Raw genomic sequence first — 18,770 nt, forward strand, 5'->3', positions numbered from 1 at the left:
ATAGCCACAAAATTTAGTATATACAGGATGTTTAAAGAGGTCACTCATGTACATAAAAGAAATCTGAAATGTTTAAATGCACAAAAGTGTGCTTTGAATTAATTTTAAATTTATTTTTAATTTTAAAGTCACGAAAGATTGACTTTGGCAATGATAGTCATTGTCAATATGTTTTAAGTATTTTTTTGTCAAAACATATGCATTATCATCTAAAATGTGTCGCAATTTGTATGAGGTGAAAAAACTTCAATACATAGTACCTAAAAGATTTCAAGATAAAAAATTCAATTAAGATAACAACACTTTTAACATTATCTAAAGAGTTTTTTTAAATCTATTTTCGTTTGATATTTTAAGAACATTAATTTGCAGGAATATATTAACAGGCTTTTTATTAATATACTTCATCATTACTTTTTATCGTAATGATTCTTATTAATCGTAGAATTGACTAAAAGTTTACTAACATTTTTAAAAACAATCTTATGTTTTAATAAATTTGTATTTTTTTAGGTTTTTAAGGATGTTATTATTATTCATTCAGATAATATCTTTACTATTAGTACAAATAGTTTCATTAGATGCTAGAACGTACGATCCAAATTGTAAATATTCTCAACAGGCCGTGTTAGGTCAAACATATTACGTGTTTAATCCTGAATATCCTAACCGCTATGGGCCATCAAAGAGTTGTCGTTGGATTGTTGAGAGTCCACCAAATACAATTGTGCAAATGTACTGTGAAGATTTTGATGTACCATCTACGGTAATATAATTAATTTTGTATTTTTATAATTACTGTCGTCACTGATTTATATAAAAAACACTAGATGACTAAATAGTGCCTTACAAATCGATATCGCTTTTGTGGGCTTACTTTACTTTACTTGACTGGTTTCTAATGCCGAAACATTGGCCAATGCTAAAAGTATAGACATCCACTAAAAAAGTTTATGTGTTTTTAAGTGTAGAAAATTTACTCAGAAATGTTAGACTCTCTCCAAACCTATTACAAAATGTTTACTTATTCATAGGCCTTTTAGAAACAATGTTATCTATTGAATGTAAAACAAACAAATGAAAACAAACAGTTGACTGAATTAATTGTTGAAATACCATGTACAGACAGTGTTGATTACTCTATCACATTACACATATACCTAAACATGTCACACATACATAACTGATAATCCCATATTAATATATACTATAAAATTTGCATCTAATGTGTGCCTTCGTGAGTAAACAGTGATGTTTATCAAATAATGTTTCAAACAACAGTAGTTTATTGTTTTGATAAGGAACATTTTTTACATTTAAACTTGTACTATCTCGTTTATCTCGCTTATCTTGTTCTAGTTCTAACGGTTTACCAGATGAGTCCTATGGACTCAAGACCCAATTGACCTGTGTTGCTCATTACGAACTCGACCTCACTTTTTACGTCCTGAGTGCGCTGCAAAATGAAATTAGTATTAGATAATTCTTATTATTAATTATATTAGATAATAACACCTATACCAAAATTTTTTTCGTAGTATCAATATTTTTAAGCGTTACAAACTTGGTACTAAACTAAATATACTATGTATATTTCATATATACATGGTGTATAAAGTTCCTAAGAAAGTAGTACTTAAATCTGGAGAAATCGTACTTCTTAAAATATCTCTTTCGTTCCTAGGGATTCCAAAAATTCTATGGTTAGAGAATTAGCCAGGAAAATTTGAAATTGGTGGGGTCATGACGACTGATCTCTCTGGATAAGTTTTGCACACTTAAAGCCATGTGAACTTCTTTTTTGTACTGGATGCGAAAACCGCAATTCCGCAAATTTAGCGGGAAAATAGATCCTTTAAAAGGGCAAAAAGCTGAAGCTATTACTGAATTATTAATTTAATTTTATATTTTAAATGTTTAAGTTTCATTCCATTTCTTAAAATAACTAACACAACTGGGTTTATCGGCATAAAAAAATTTTATTAATAAATTTTATAGATTTAAAAAATACCCCTTATTAATTTTACGATACAATTGATTCTTATGAATCCTTCGTTTTGTTAACATTATTTAATTTTGTGTTTTTTTTGTATTGTATAGTCAACACAAGATTGTAGTGGGGATGTAATGATTGTTTCAACAACTGGAAAAGAAGATTTATCCGATGGTAATAAATATTGTGGGAAAGGACAATTTTCAATAAATTCCGAAACCAATAAAATGGTTATTGGTGAGTAATTGTACCTTACAGAGAAAGGTAGTACTGTAATGGAGGGTATATATGGTGGTAAAAAACCAAAAATATTTTTTGGAAACATAATTTTGACTTGTTGCAAACATAGTTTCTTTTTAACTCTTTTCCAAGTTCCTGATTCTAATTAACCATTTATAATATTTAACTCTTAATATTTTCAATTTTTAGCATTAAGTAAAACATACCGACAATCGTTTCAGTTGTTAGTTTATAGAAAATAATATTTTACAATTGCTCATGTTTGTAGGATTCTTTTCAACGAAAAATACTAAAGGTGGAAAATTTTTGTGTACTCTGGAAGTTGTTGAGCCAACACCAACATGTGACTGTGGTTGGCGAAATACGGTAAGCCCTTTTGTCTTTTTAATCTGAAACTTTTAAATTTATTTGAAGTTGTTTAGCGACGTATTGTGGGTGGTGTTGATACTGGTGTGAATGAATTTCCAATGATGGTTGCTTTGGTGGATTTGGATGCAAGTTCTATTTTTTGTGGAGGTTCAATTATATCCAGAAATTACATAGTAACTGCTGCGCATTGTTTAGTGAGCGCCGAGTTGAATAACACTGGTGTTCTTGTTGGAGATTGGGATATTAGTTCTGGAAGTGATACCCCCAAGGCCAAGATATATAATTCTCAACAGTTTTTAATACATCCAAGCTTTAACATTACAACTTTTGCAAATGATATTGCTTTGGTCAAAACAACAACGCCAATTGTTTTTAGTTTGGAAGTCGGACCAGCATGTTTACCACTTTTGTATACGACAACTAATTTCGTAGGAACTAATGTCATAGAATTAGGTACAAAGTTTTTCTTTTTTAACAAATTTCATCAGCTGTGTAATACGATTACGCTTTCCATAAATTATTTTGCTTTGGTAATTCCTAGAATTAGGTGGTATTCGTAGAGCGAAAGAAGGTTGGTGAAATAAGTTCTTAAATGCAATGAAGCACAATTTGAAAAATTTGGAAAATTATAGAAGTGAAAAGAAAGAAAGCCGTTTTATAGTATATTTACAGTCAGTGTTTTTCTATTTGGTTAATTACATAATTGAAACTTTATTACGAGGCTTCATTTAAAACAATTTTATTTGCCAACATTCCCAAAAATGTGTCGTCTCCTTTATTAGTTGGCGTGAAGCGTGAAATGAACTACAAGGCACAGTGAACTTTTGCCTGTTACATATATACCGATTGTAAGCTATCTTGTTAGCCATATAAAATATATGAGGTAAGAAAAGTTTTTATGGACGTTCTTATGTATAAAGCAAAGAGAGAATGTGTAGGTACTGTGTGTTATAATTATGTGTTACTGTGTGTGATTGGTATTGTATGTGCACAACTTCAAGTGATGAGTCTGACTGGCTCTGTTCATTCTTGTATTCACATATTCAATCTCTCTTTTTTTATACATAAGAACGTCCGTAAGAACTCTTCTTACTTCATATAATATAAATGGCTAACGGTATGGTTTACAAATTGTATGCCAAATCGTATTACACTATACCATATATTTAGACACATTATTACTCTTATACCTACATGTTTTTTTTTTTTTTTTTTTTTGTTTTTAGGCTGGGGTACATTAGGTTTCGGTTATCCACCAAGTGATATCCTACAAAAAGTTGATCTTCGAGTGATTTCTTTAAATACCTGCAAAGAAACTTACAGTAGAGTTCAAAATACACAATTTTGTACATACGCTGATAATAAGGATTCATGTCAGGTAATATACTAGAAACGTGATTTTGTTTTCTATAAATCTCCGTACTCAGTTACTTGGTTTATCGTCCAAACAAATATATTTACTCAATTAGGGATTACAGTGATGTAAAGAATAAAAGTTGTTTATGACCTTGGAACAGAAGTAGGATTTCCTGGTGTATGTGATACCAAATGGTATATCATATTCGCCAGGTAATCTTTCTGGCTTATTTTCGTAAAATAGTATGCAAACCACGGCCAGAATTTTGTATAAAAAACTTGGATTTTTAGCCTAGAAGAAAGCAAATTAAAAATTTATGAAATATTCTATAATATTCATAAATTCCATAGGTTAGTACTGCTTGTCTACGTATGGAACTTGATTTCATGTTAATCGCGAAAAAATTCGGATGGCGTTTACGTTATAGCTGAGATACACAAGTATTCAAAATAGGCTTTTGTCCTGATGTCGACTTAAATGCATCTTTCGTTTAAGTATCTTTCTGGATGACAAGATATGAAAATTAAAATCGATTGATAAAATAAAAGATATAAACAATTAAATAATTTTGTCTATCTTACTCTTGCAAAATATCTTTTGATAAATAGTCTCTATGGTAGGTGCAGGTTACGACGTCACCAAGTGTTATTTTCCTTTCTTTCTATTTGTGCATTTAAATCCTTCATATTTTTGTAGTTATTGATGTTATCCAAAAATTGATTTCATTTGGCATGATAACGATAGTCTTTTGAAGCAATAAAATAGTTTTAGGACAAAAGCCTAATACCTGCTGTATTTCAAGTACACTTCCTCTACATATACAATTAATACATTTGTATTAATTAAAACGAACGAAGATACTAACTAGTTGTTAGTATGCCGTATTGAAAAACTCGTAATTGGATAGAAGTTGAAATGTTTTTTGAGAGAAGTTAATGAAAGTGGCTGGGATGAGGACAGAATTTCAACTATTTTTAAGATTTGCATTAGATTTAGACGTGAATAACACATGAATTTATATTGCAGGGAGATTCAGGTGGTCCTGCTTTATGGCAAAGGAATAATACAACCCGTTTGCAATTATTAGGTATTATAAGTACTGGAAATGCATGTGCAATACGCAATATACCCGGAATAAATACTAGAGTTGTTTCGTATATTGCCTGGATACGAAGGAATACACCAAGTAAGTTTGAATATTTAATTAACTATAAAATTATGAATAGATTAGGTATAATTCATATCCATACATCGGAATTCACGAGGAATTCCATTGTACGGTACCCGTGGTTAAAACCAAGCTGGAAAATTAATATATAAGTGATACAAAATGTCAATAGTAAATTACTTTCTTTTTATTTGTAGGCAATTTTATTACAGATATACAAATTACATAATGAACAAAATTAAAACTTAATATTAAATCTCTGTTTATTCCCAAGCGGTACATTTTTAGATTATGAGCGTATTTTCCGTCATGAGCCATAACACGATAAGCTTTAAAATGAGGAATAAATCATTGTATAAGCAATATATCGCTCAGGAAAAAAAACAGGCTAGAGAGGCAAAAAACGTGAATTTGTATTTGCCTTTTTTAAAGGTGGAAGATAAAAAATTATTATGTATATTAATTTCGGCTCGTTTCACAATAAGGCCAATGTTAATTCAATAAACTTTCTCAAAAGTTTCCATCGTAATTTAGGTTAGGTTATATTGGCTGTCCACGAAGGACACACTTAGGCTATCGTAACTTGTATTCAAAATACCACTTTCTTCAGGAGATTATTATAAGAAAGTATCTTTAATATTGCCATGCCTTACTATTGATATGATAACGAAGTAATATAATTTTTTTTTTACAGCTGAATCATATTGCGTAAAAGCTTAATCAGAAACAAGTATATTATTTATATTATTATTTATTTATAAAATATAATTTACAAAATAACTAATAAATAATTGTTTTTTACTTCTTTTATTTAACCTCTTATGCTTTTCCAGAATAACATAAAATAACATGCTTGGCATATGATTATTAGGATCCAATGGAAAGTGGGGGTTAAACCTACTGATTTGATTTTTTCGAAAATTTAAAAAAAGACACTTAGGAGTACCATCAACTATTAGGAAGTCTCATTATAACATGGAGGGGGGTTAATTAACTAAAACAAATTGTTTTTATAGCTCTCTCATGACAAAAATTTGACACGCGTTAGTTAATAAACAAATAAATATCTGCTTAAATACCTCCAATTTAGATAAGATAAAATGGTTTGGGCACAATTATCGACAAACTGAAAGCAAAAATAACAAATTATTAGTCAATTAATAATTTTTTTGGGTAATCCGTTCTTAAAAAAATGTCTGCAACTTAAAACACCAATTTATTTAGATCAGTGAATGAACGCACTTGCAGTGTTAACGCGAGTTGTTTTTGTTCCAAGTTGTTTTGACGGAAGTTTTTTTGGAAGCGGGATATTTTTGTGTGGAGAAATAGACAGAGCTATTAATTACCGAGTTAATCATGACGGATCCCATCCAGTGATTAAAACTAGTTTTAAGCATCAGTCAAAACCACTTTTGATCGCTTTACAGTCAAAAGCATTATTAATCAAGGATTTTCAGAGAAAACTATTCAAGGAAAAGTACTTTTGACTGGCTAAGAGTTTTGAGTGTGACATATACACTATTTACACTAAATGTAAGTAGAGAGGGATAGTCCTATGTCACTGTAATTGAACTGTTCGATCTTCTTTCTTACTTAAGAAATTATTCAAGTGAGAGGATAAAAAATATTCGAGCTGTAGACGTTTGTTTTTCGCTATAAAAATAGGAAAATTATTTGAAATTCTTTGGTTTGATAAGTTTGTTTCGGTTTGCTTCCTTATAAAAGTTATGATATTCTTTCATAACTTTTAGTTTTATGGGAATTTTCCCTTTAATGTCAATTTGAACACTTGCTATCATAAAATTAATTAATTTTTAGAATTCCAACGTGTTATAAATATATATTATTAAAATAATATGAAACAACAACTTTTTAATTTTAATTTTTTACATACAACCGGATCGTTATTGTTTTACAACAACATTAAAATGAAGTGAAAATTGGTGAAAACTGACGCATTCGACGCATCTAAACTTATCGCGATTGTATACAGATTTATTATTGCATGATTTTTTATTTAAACTACAAAATAAAAACCAATAAGAGCAACATCTTCGTACTTATATATAATTGAAGGTGAAAGGGATTAACGTGATGCTAAACTGGACGGAGATTTAAACGGGAAGAAGTTGCAGGGGAGAAGGATCTTATGCAGTGGTATTTTTTATGAATTTGGAATTGTCAAGAGAAACGAGCGTATTACATCTAGCTGTTACTTGTTAAATAAGTCATTGTTTATTAAAAGTAAGATTTCAAGAGTCTTGCAAGAGAATTAAAGGAGACTGGGATAATTACTACGCTTGACACCAAAAAACAAGATTATATATATAAAACATGCCCTGATGTGTATATCCAAGGAATGAAGAACAACCATACGTTTATGTGAGTAAGTTAAATTAAAATACTAAGTGTTTAAGAAAGCTACAAGTCTTTGAAGCTCTTGACCTAGGTCTAGCAGTTTTTCCTAGGTAAGTATAAGTAGAATGCCGCGAAAATTTTACTGGTTTTGAACCTCGGGCTTACATTGAATACTGCACTTTTGACGCCCATTTTATATATAGGTTAAATTTACGTTTTTTTCCTTCGAAGTCGTATCGATATAAACGCTATGTTAATTATGGATATAAGTGATAGCCTTGCAAATAATAATTATAGACGGTCGTAAAATATTTATTAATTATAAATACACAGTTGGGTGTGCTTTAATTAGTGCTATAACAACAAATGATTTACTTAAAGATGCTTAAAATACGTAGTTTAGATTAGATAATGCTTAATGGTTTTGAGAAAATTACCGACAAACTGAAAACAAAAATAAAAAATTATCTTTAGTCTGTCAATTAGTATTTTTTTAAATAGTTTATAAAAGTTGTTACTTGGAAAAGTTGTCTGGATCTTTTAACAATTCAACAGTTGATATTTAAAGGTAAATACTAATTTTTTTTTTTTTTTGAAAGCTGATTCCAGCCCATTTCAATTTCGTTTTCATAGCTTTTTTATATAACTACAGGATGAGACACATAAGTTTGCGATTTTGAAATTATTTTGACGAATGCCTATCAATTTTTCAAAAATACTTTTGTTATCATATTTAATTATATAAAAAGTATTTAGAAAAATTATATCAATTGTATTTTACAAGTGAATTTGATTTTAAATAATTTAAATTGTTAAATTATATAAAAAAACATTAAAGACAACCAAGTTATTCATAAAATTTCCGTCAATTTCAATGGCTTATTATCAATTTCGTTTTTGCAGTGCTTCAACTGTTAACGAAAAATCTAGGATATTATTCCTTCCAAGTAAACCCACAAGCAAAATTCGGAAGTTGCTAGATCCGACTAATTGATTAATTAATCAATTATATTTAGTTAAAAATACAATTTACGTACAAATTCGATTAATGCAATTTTTCCTAAAGGTGTCTGTGTGTCTGTCTGTCTGTCTGTGACTTCGTAGCTCCTAGGTGGATGAACTGATTTTGATTTTTTTTGTTTCGTTTGAACGGTAATTTAATGGATAGTGTTCTTAGATATATTTAAAGTGCCAGTTAAGGGTTCGAAAATTTGTCGAGGATTTTGTAAAAGGTAATTCAATAGAGAGTACTTATTCTAAGCTATGTTTCAAGTGCGAACAACTAAAAATAGGCCTTGATCCTCAAAATCAGTTCCGCTTTGAGAAGGCTTTAAGGAAAAAAAAAGATATTTTAATGGGGAATGTTTTTAGATATGTTTCAAGTGCGAGTTTCACTCGTAAAAAAGTTAAAAAAATAAATTGTAAATTGATGGATTTTTGATTTACAGCTGCGTCTTCAAAATCGCACACTTCTCTGCCCCACCCTATATAATTTGAACTATGCCTACATAATAAAAATTACAATAGGTAAATACAACCGTACCGTTTGCAATGTCGAAAATCCGTATTGTTGCATGAGTTAATGTTTAAAATATTACGTTAGAAAAAATGTTTAAAATATTACGAATATTTGCGTATTAGTGTTTTGTTTGGAGTAGCGAATCGGCGGTTCGGCGATAATGGTTCCACTTACTGAACGATTAAAAAATATATAAAAACTATTTGTTCACAGTCACGAACATTTGTTATAGAAACAAGTCACTTTAAATATGATGTCAGAGAAGTTTTATATGGCTTAGCGGACTTAAACCGTAATTTTTTTAAATAGGTAACATATCTCTATTTTTTGTGTGTTTATTCGAATTAAAATATATTTAATTGAAAAACATAATAAGCTTTTTAACGACAAGCATAGTGTTACCTAGCTTTTCTATTTCAATATTTTTCTCAGAAAGAGACCGCTTGAATTACTAAGGAGTATTTTCATAGAATAACAAGCTAAAATTATTGTTAAAATTTTTGGCAAAAAGGTCAAGAACTTCAACAGCATGATTTTAAGATAATACAAAAAATACAATTAAGATAACACTACTTAACATTATACACTAAGTGTTTTTTCTATTTATTGTCGTATAAATGTGTTGTTTTTTTTTTTTTGGGAAAATTTATTTTTTCAACTAAATTTGGCACGTAGTCTATAAATTAATTAATTATATCACCTTTTTTAAACTTAATGGCTAATTAGAAACATGCTTTCTTTATTCTTTTATCCTAATGATTCCTACTAATTGTAAAATTTTTTGCTCATTATTTACTATTATCATTTTTTAAAACAATTATATTTGTAATGAATTTTGGTAATTTTATATTTTTAGGTTTTTAGGATGCCATTATGTATGCAAATCATACTACTATCATCTTTAATATTAGTACAAATAATTTCATTGGACGCTATAACATATGATCCAGACTGTAATTATTATTCACAGGCCGAATTAAATCAAACATATTATGTGATAAGTCCTGGATATCCTAAGCCCTATGGACAATCACGGAAATGTCGTTGGATAATTGAAAGTCCGCAAAATACAATTGTGCAAATGTACTGCGAAGAGTTCAATGTATTATCTACGGTAATAATTAGTTGAACATTTGACTATGTGGTATCAACTTGTCTGAGATCCTTTAGAATTGTATTATAGGTGCCTACGCACCACTCTCTCTTTCTTTCTTTTATGTGATGTAGACGAAGTTGAGCAAGGGAGCAAATATTTTTTAAATTGTTTAAAAACTTCCACGCGCGCTCCCCTTTGTATCCTCAAGAAGGTAGGCACATGCCTTATCGACAATCAGCTTCTGAATTGTTGACTGCGACATAACGTGAATTCCACCTCAATACCAATCGAAAACATTTGGTTGTCGCTCGAGATATACTTCTGAGAGAAAAAATATATTCTTGCTTAGATTTACTTGCAATTGTAAAAATCATTTTTAAAAGATGTTTGACCACATTTGATGGAGAGATGGATATTTTTGTTGAGGTAGTGGGATAACAAAATAAAATTTCAAAACAAGTTCTTCTGACAAGAGGATTAGAAATAACTCTTCAAAGTTTTTCAGAAAATATTCAAATGTTTTAATTAGGTTTTTTTAATTTTTAACTAAGAAATTGGGTGTTCTTAGTTTGACCACTATGTGTGTGTGTTGTCTGTCTCCCTGACAGGCAAACAGACAAAGAGACAACCAAAAACTGAAAACATTCATTTTCCGTACCCGAAAAATTTGTCGGTGGTTTTTTAAATTTTGTAAATTTCACTTGTTTTATGAGAAATCAAAAAGTTTCAGGCCATTCATGGAATTTAGCAAATTTTCTTCAAGGGTCAAGAGATTAGTATAAATCACGGGAAATTTTCGTTAAAAAGTCGAAAAGTGCCTAATAATTTCTAAAACGGTCGACTTTTATTTGTGAGTAACCCTAAAGCTTCAAACTCACATGAAAGAATAAAATACGCGTTAAATGTAAATAAATTAATATAAATCAAATTTAATGCCTTGGGTAAAATGGTTTTGAATAGGTAAAAGTTAAGTTTTAACTAAATCCTTTGAAGTGCTTTTGAGAAAACTGATGAACTAAAAACATTTAACATCCTTTAATTTTTTTTTTTTGCATTGAATAGTCCACACAATATTGTTCTGGCGATGTAATGATTGTCTCTACAGAAGGAAAAGCAGATTTATCCGATGGTGATAAATATTGTGGAAAGGGACAATTTTCAATAAATTCTAAAAGTAATCAATTAGTTGTTGGTAAGAAATTATGTTTTATGTATAAATCTTAGAAAATTTCTTGAGCACGGTACCCGTAAATCGGTATTTTACGGTTCCTATCGTTCTTATATTTTATACCATTCCTTATTTTTTTAAACGAAGACATATACAAACAGGCAGACGTTTCACTTTATTTGTAGATTATTTTTCCTATTTTTCATGTTGCTAGGATTCTTTTCAACCGCCAATAGTACAGGTGGAAACTTTTTGTGTACTTTGGGAGTGGTTGACCCAACACCAACATGTGATTGTGGCTGGCGAAATACGGTAAGCAAGTTTACTTTTTAAATCGAACACTTTTTAATTCATTTTAAAATATTTAGCGTCGTATTGTGGGTGGTGTTGATACTGGTGTAAATGAATATCCAATGATGGCTGGTTTGGTGGATTTTGAAGAAGTCAGCGTTTTTTGTGGAAGTACAATTATATCAAGAAATTATGTATTAACTGCTGCACATTGTTTAGTTAATGCTGAGTTGAATAATACTGGTATTCTTGTTGGTGATTGGAATCTCAATACTGGAACTGATACCCCAAAATCTAAGATATATAATTCGGCAGAGTTTTTAATACATCGAGACTTTAATTCACAAACTTTTGAAAATGATATTGCTTTGGTCAAAACAACAAAGCCAATTGCGTTCAGTTTAGAAGTTGGGCCAGCATGTTTACCAATTCTTTATCAGACAACTAATTTCGTAGGAACTTATGTTACAGAATTAGGTAAAACACTATTTTTTACTCTATAATGAGACTGACATCTTTAATAAGCTATTTGAAGCTTTTATTTCAATCGAAAATTATTTGTTTAAAATTTTTGAATAAAACAAATGAAAGTGAAAAAAAAGGTTTTTGTATTTATGAAAAAACTCATTACTGCTTTTGTTTTGTTTTCAGGTTGGGGAACATTAGGCTTTGGTTATGCGCCAAGTGACGTTTTGCAAAAAGTCGATCTTCGAGTGATTTCTTTAGAAGTTTGTAAACAAACTTACAGCTCAGTTCAAAATAGACAATTTTGTACATACACTGATAATAAGGACTCATGCCAGGTAATATTATAGTTTACAAAATTTGAACGTCAGGTAAGGGAAGGGTGTACAAGATGATCCCATGGACTAAGCTGTCCTTTTTCAATATTGACGAAAAATTGTAAGTTAGTTTAGTTAGTTCTAGAGTGTAGGCTAGAGTGTAGGTCTCAGCCCCACAAATATCAGACAAATGTTAAAAAATCAAAAATTATGTGGTGTTAATCTAATTTAAGAGTTTGAGCCTGGTCAACTATTTCTTATCAGTTTAAGGCAATGACGTAATCTTTACAATTTTTATTAATATTCAACATTGTTTAAAACGTGGAGCAATAATCTTATAAAATTATATTAAAGTAATTTTTTTAGTTTCAAACGAAGAACTTGAAATTCGGCAAGACGATATCTGTGCTTGTGTATAAGATGATCTGTGAAATAACTCACTTCCGAACACTCTAAAATGAATTATACCAAACTACACCAACAACGATCGGTTTTCAAGTAGCGCAAAGATTTTCAAATTTACTAAAAAAAATCGATTTTATTGCAATCGAAACCACAGTACCAACTGTAACATAGCTAGGCTGTAGAGCTTTTCTTGTAGAAATGAGTTAGAAAGGCTTCGTCACCAATACTATTGTAAAACTACGCATGCAAACAAAATATTTTCTTACCCACCCTTCATAGTAGATATTTTTGTTTGCGATCAAAGAAATTGGCCTGTATTAAAAATCATTGGAGATCATCTTGGACACACGATTTGACACTTAGATTAATTCATAAATTTATAATGTAGGGAGATTCTGGCGGACCTGCTTTATGGCAAAGAAATTCTTCAAGTCGTTTGCAACTATTGGGTATTATAAGTACTGGAAATGCATGTGCTGTACGCAATGTGCCGGGAATAAATACTAAAGTTGCATCATATATTAGGTGGATACGAACTTATACCCCAGGTAAGTTTGAATATGCATGTAGGTATTAGCGGTAAAATTAAGAAAATATCGGGAAGTATTAATATGTGCAATCCGACTGGATATCGATTCTAACCTAAAGTACGAATTTTTAAAATATTTGTAATTTCGCTGCGATAGTTGTGTGTTTTTGTATTGATAATCAAACTATGAGGTTGCTCTGTATTCCTTACTTAAGTTGGTAAGAAAATTTTATTAATAATGCTCATAGTTTCTAAGAAGCTTCTTTATCGAGTGAAATACAGTGTATAAACAAAACTTATTTGGATAAATTAAATTGAGTACTCCTGAAAGTAAGAAGTAATTCCAGAAAAAAATCACTTTTATTTAGTTACTATGGTAAAATTAATCGTTTATTTAAACAAAAATTGTTGAAATCAATCACAAACTTTTTCTTTTTTTCTGCCTGGACTGTCATTAGTTACGAGCACCTTTGGAAAATTTTACAAAAGCAAGAATATACGATATTTACATATTTTGATAGTATCTACCTAATTCAAAAAATCTCTCGTTTAAAATATCCATTCATTTTTGAGCAAAATTAGGATTTACATTAGATCATATTATCACTGACGGGACGCTTCATAGCTTTTATTTATCGATGATTGTGCTGTTAAAAAAACAATTTTTGACAATATAGCTCGAATGTTTTCACAAAGACGGATCTATTTAACGGCCTCGTCGATACAAACGGCCCTTGGTCTCCATTGCAGGGCAAAAATATGGAAGACGTAGATCTCTAAAGTGTATACGTAATTTCATTGATTATTATTATCATTTAGCGAATGGATGCAGTCAGTTACAATCTTACTTAGTACAAGCCAGGATCTTATACCTCTTGCAGATGTTTTCCCAAATTGCTATACCTACTTAAAGATTTTTTTAACGTTGCCAATCGTCAGCTATGTAGTAGAGAGCTCTTTCTCCAAGATGTCGTGTACCTATATAAAACAAAAATAGGACAATAATATCGCACTATCGACTAAATCATTTATCAGTTCTTTCAGAAACTGCGAAAATAGGAGTTGCAATGCACAAATTACAAAGTACAAATAAAAGAATTTGCATCAGGACAAAATTCAGAAAGGTGGACTTATAATTGATATGTCATAGCTACACATAGTTTGTCACTTTATTTTCCAATAATGTCGTAGAGTGGTTGTTTGTATAAACAAACACTAAGTCATATTATTATTAATAAAATATTTTATTGTTCTATTTTTTCCTATACCTATATCACTATCGCAATTAGTTGTGTAACTAGACAAACCCCTAAGTAGTATTAGCTCAGGGCTACACAAATTCAAGATCAGCTCCCAGATTTTCGTGTGGAAAAATTTTTAATCAATTTTTCTTTTTTACAGGTGAATCGTATTGTTCAAGGCCCTAATCAAATCAAGGACATTATTAATTATTAATTATGTTTGAAAATTAATAATAAATTTATTTGAAAAATATAATTTCTAAAAATTAATTTTTATTGCGTTTTTAATTTGAGCTTCTCTATTCACGCTATAATATAATATTCAGCTTGTATTTCTATCCCTCGAACTAAAAAAAGGGGTGTTATAAGATTGACCGCTATGTGTGTGTGGCTATTTGTATGTCTGTCTGCGACATCGTCCAATTTTCGTCCATCCAATTTTTTTTAGTTACAATTAGTGTACTACACCGAAGCAAAAAGAACTAAGAAAATATTTTTTAATTTGTTTTTTACAGGGTGTCCCTGTAGACGTTTGCGTTCCGCTATAAAAATAGGAAAATTACTACTTGAAATTCTTCGGTTTGGTATATTCGACCTTCATTAACAGTAGATATTCTTTCATAATTTCCAGTTTCAAAAGAATTTCAACACTTGCTATGCTATTATAGAATTAATTAATTTGTAGAATTCCCACGTGTAATTAAATATAATGATTAAAATAATTTGCAACAACAATTTTTTAATTGTAATTTTTTACATAAAAAGCGTTCCTTATTGTTTTGTGAAAACTCATCATTCGACGCGCATGATTTTTTATTTAAACTACAAAATAAAAACCAATAGGAGCGACATCTTCGTACGTATATTTAATTGAGAGTAAAAGGGATAAATCTGTATTACATCTATCTGTTACTTGTAAATAAGTCAACGTTTATTAAAAGCAAGACTTCAAGAGTCTTGCAAACGTGATCACAAACAAGACTGAAATTATTACAACGTCTGAAGCCATAATACGAGAATAGGTGTATTTAACGTGTTCTGATGGATAGATGGGGACCAAGATCAAAAACACGTTTATGTGAGAAGCCCGATAACAATAGGCTAGGACGCTACAAGTGTGCGGTACCCGAGTACAATATGCCGAATATTCAATTCACAATATTCCGAAAATAATTTCTTTGCCTTACTCGTAGCTGAAATATTTTTTCGGATTCAATCATACTCGAATACTGAAATCGTGGTCGGAGGTATTTGGAATGCTAGAATAAGGAATGAACAATATGTAAAATTTAATTTTATGTCAAGTAACACTATGTTTATTACGGAAGTAAGTGATAGCCTTGCAATAATTTCTTCAATAATTGCTTTGTTTTAGTAGTTATAAACAAACTATGAGGTAGCTCTGGTCAGTTAATTTTATCAATCAGTAGTTTCTCTAAGAATCTTCTTTATCCCGTGAATTGACAGTGTATATATACACTGTAGACAGAATTTGCTTGGATAAATAAAATTAATTAGTCCTGAAAGTAAGTAGTAATTCCAGGAAAAGCCACTTTTATTTATGTTACTGCGCTAAAATTAAGTATTTATTTTAAACAAATATGGTTAAAATCTGTCATAAATGGCCATATAATCCATAAATTTTTTTGGCCGGCATAGTTAAGAGTCACGAGTTGTACTGGTCGAAAATCAGGAAGTAAGTATATACGACATTAGGTATTGATACATTATTAACATATTTTGACAATACATAATTAAAAAAACCTCTCATGGTGAACGCTCTAAACAGCTTCATTTTTGACAAAATTAGGATTTATATAAGATCGTATTGTCACCGCCGAAACGCCTCACAGATTTTTTCATCGATGATAGTGCTGTTTAAAAGACGATTTCTGAAAAATTTCAACATATGGTTCGTTTGGATAAATTTTAATGTTTACTCTTTTTTATAGTTGAATCGTATTTTTCAAGACCCTAATCAAAATCAAAGAAATTATTAATTATTAATTATTAATTATATTATTTAATATTTAAAAATTTATAAGAATTTTTTTAATTTTTTTTATTTGACCACCTACTTTATCATCTCCACACGCCATAACATAACAGTCATGCCTGTATTTTTAATCCAAAATAACATAAAATCAGAATATATTATCGATTTTTATGTATAGAAATCAACGCTACCATAAAAAGACATGTTATTGTGAAATACAAAAAATTAATTTGAAAGATTTAGGAGAATCTTTTTGACGTTCTCAGGCGACTTCTTCCTTGTGGATCCGTCACTGGATGTTTAAAGTTTGCAGTTTACTTGTATAGTGGAGGAAATCCAAACATATCCGGATTAAAATCATCTAGTTTATCTATAGTTTGATTTGCTTCATTCCTCCATGAATATGGTGTATTTGGGTCACTTGCTATAAAAACGGTTTTCATTCCAATTTTAGTTGCAGCACGGATACCATAAATTGAATCGTCGAATACTACACAACTACATGATGACGGTCGCTGAAAAAATCGTGCAGCACATACGATATACATTTGTGGATGCGGAGTACCACGCCGTGGCATACGATCCGAATTACTTAATAGGATATGTTCGAATTTTTTTATTAATTCCATATGATTGACAACCATATGTCGAAACGCTAGATCTGAGGTCGTTGTTGCTATTGCCATTGGTATCCCATTTCGAGAAAAGTAATTTACTAATTTGTCAGCTCCTGTAACAACAACGAAATTGTGTATTTATATAGAAAAATTCACAAATGTAAGAACAAAAAGACTTCTTATTAATGGATCTGTTTTGAGAGAATTTAACAGACATGAGATGAAGCTTGCTTACTGATTTGTTGAGAAAATAAGGCATTTGACCCAGGAAAAAATTCCGCGCTAGAAACTAAGGGTAAAATTGGTTTTTCAGATAATTCAAGAATACTCTATACTGCTAAGAAAATGAAATGTGGGTAAGTTTTCGTGATAGATCAGTTTCCCTATATAATTTGTCAATTTTTGTATTGGTTATTTTTATTAGCCTAAATGTAATACAACCCTGACATTCTAAAAGTAGACAGAGATGTTTTTTGCGTACCTATAGGCTATAGCCTCTTTTTCGGAAGTTTGTAGCAGACTTTGGGGCTGGTAGGGCAAATAAGTTAATCCCAGTTAATCTAAAGTATAACGTGACTAAAATATTAATTCTCAATTATGATATTTAAGATATCACAGAAGGCTGCATCGCCATATCGTTCCCTCCCATCGCTTTAACGGCTTGCACCGTTATAAACTGAAGTAAGTTTAGGAAAGGTTAGGGATTTTGAATCGCTTGAGTCATTGTATAAAGTGGTGTATAATAATTTGTTTTATAATGACGCTTACCCTTCGGTATTCTTATTTTCACCTAGATTACACAGGAAAACTCATTTTAAGATATTTGCTGGAAAATTAGGGTTTTTTACGATATGTGCCACTTTTTATTTGTATAAAAGTCATGGTCTGCCTTACTTTAAGCAAAAATTACTTATATTATCAACTCTGTTATTAATTCCTAAATCTATACTTTGGACAGTGCTTTAAATAAGAATCGGTGACATAAAGTTGGGCAGTCTTTAAAAAAATTGTACCTTATTTTGTCCTCAACGAATTTGCTTTATATTTTTATTGGATTATGTTTTGAGAAAACCTTTTTGAAGGAAGTTCTACCTGTGCTACAATTCCAAATGTAATTCCTTCAATTAAATTCAAATAATTTACCTGGACACATAGTACATTTACTCAAATAATGCCTATAATATTGTATAATTTCATTTCGGATATCCTCTTTAACAATTGGCATCTTATATTTATCAATTAAATATTCTGCTAAATCAAAGCCATAAAGACCACGCCGTTCTAAATTCGCTTTGGCATCTAAACGATAGCTACAATCCAATTCTTTTAATACATTATTGATAATATTCTCGTAAAGATGATCCGTATAAAGCAGCGTATTATCTAAATCAAATATAACATGCGAACATTGAAAATGTTGATGACTTTCACAATTTGCTACCGTATCCCATTCTAAATTTGGATTTAGATTACACAGTGGTTTTGGACGTTTATTTCTAAAATCGGAATCGAACATTTTGGTATCAGTTTAGTATTTGCTTGCTCATTATTGGTTTTATTTTTTATTTAAATTTAATTTTGTGTGTGTCATATTTGTTTTAATTTTGACATTTGGATTTGACAGTTTGTCCAAATGTCTCA

The 18,770-nt window shown here is 30.2% G+C and overlaps 2 protein-coding genes across 2 annotated transcripts; one reads left to right on the forward strand and one right to left on the reverse strand.

Moving 5' to 3' along the window:
- Nucleotides 1-574: 574 nt before the first annotated feature.
- LOC123293182 (venom serine protease 34-like) lies at nucleotides 575-14,733 on the forward strand. The gene is made up of 14 exons (XM_044873918.1): nucleotides 575-766; nucleotides 2,101-2,230; nucleotides 2,502-2,599; nucleotides 2,656-3,055; nucleotides 3,829-3,980; nucleotides 4,986-5,145; nucleotides 5,822-5,835; nucleotides 9,861-10,118; nucleotides 11,163-11,292; nucleotides 11,483-11,580; nucleotides 11,637-12,036; nucleotides 12,211-12,362; nucleotides 13,135-13,294; nucleotides 14,677-14,733. Exons 1-14 carry the CDS (start codon nucleotides 734-736, stop codon nucleotides 14,700-14,702), a joined length of 2,211 nt encoding a protein of 736 aa, XP_044729853.1. The 5' UTR covers nucleotides 575-733; the 3' UTR covers nucleotides 14,703-14,733.
- Nucleotides 14,734-16,749: 2,016 nt separating this feature from the next.
- On the reverse strand, nucleotides 16,750-18,645 carry LOC123293193 (pseudouridine-5'-phosphatase-like). Its single transcript, XM_044873930.1, has 2 exons — nucleotides 18,273-18,645; nucleotides 16,750-17,242 (listed from the first exon to the last, which is right to left on the reverse strand). Exons 1-2 carry the CDS (start codon nucleotides 18,643-18,645, stop codon nucleotides 16,827-16,829), a joined length of 789 nt encoding a protein of 262 aa, XP_044729865.1. The 3' UTR covers nucleotides 16,750-16,826.
- Nucleotides 18,646-18,770: the final 125 nt, after the last annotated feature.

Source organism: Chrysoperla carnea, chromosome 1, assembly GCF_905475395.1.
Source record: "Chrysoperla carnea chromosome 1, inChrCarn1.1, whole genome shotgun sequence".
NCBI lineage: Eukaryota > Metazoa > Arthropoda > Insecta > Neuroptera > Chrysopidae > Chrysoperla > Chrysoperla carnea.

Coding starts and splice junctions, on each gene's coding strand:
- LOC123293182 (XM_044873918.1), top strand. CDS start 734: ATGTACTGTGAAGATTTTGATGTACCATCTACG. Junction 2,231..2,501: donor AACCAATAAAATGGTTATTG/GTGAGTAATTGT, acceptor TCATGTTTGTAG/GATTCTTTTCAACGAAAAAT. Junction 12,363..13,134: donor ATAATAAGGACTCATGCCAG/GTAATATTATAG, acceptor TTTATAATGTAG/GGAGATTCTGGCGGACCTGC.
- LOC123293193 (XM_044873930.1), bottom strand. CDS start 18,645: ATGTTCGATTCCGATTTTAGAAATAAACGTCCAAAACCACTGTGTAAT. Junction 17,243..18,272: donor TAAATGTACTATGTGTCCAG/GTAAATTATTTG, acceptor TTGTTGTTACAG/GAGCTGACAAATTAGTAAAT.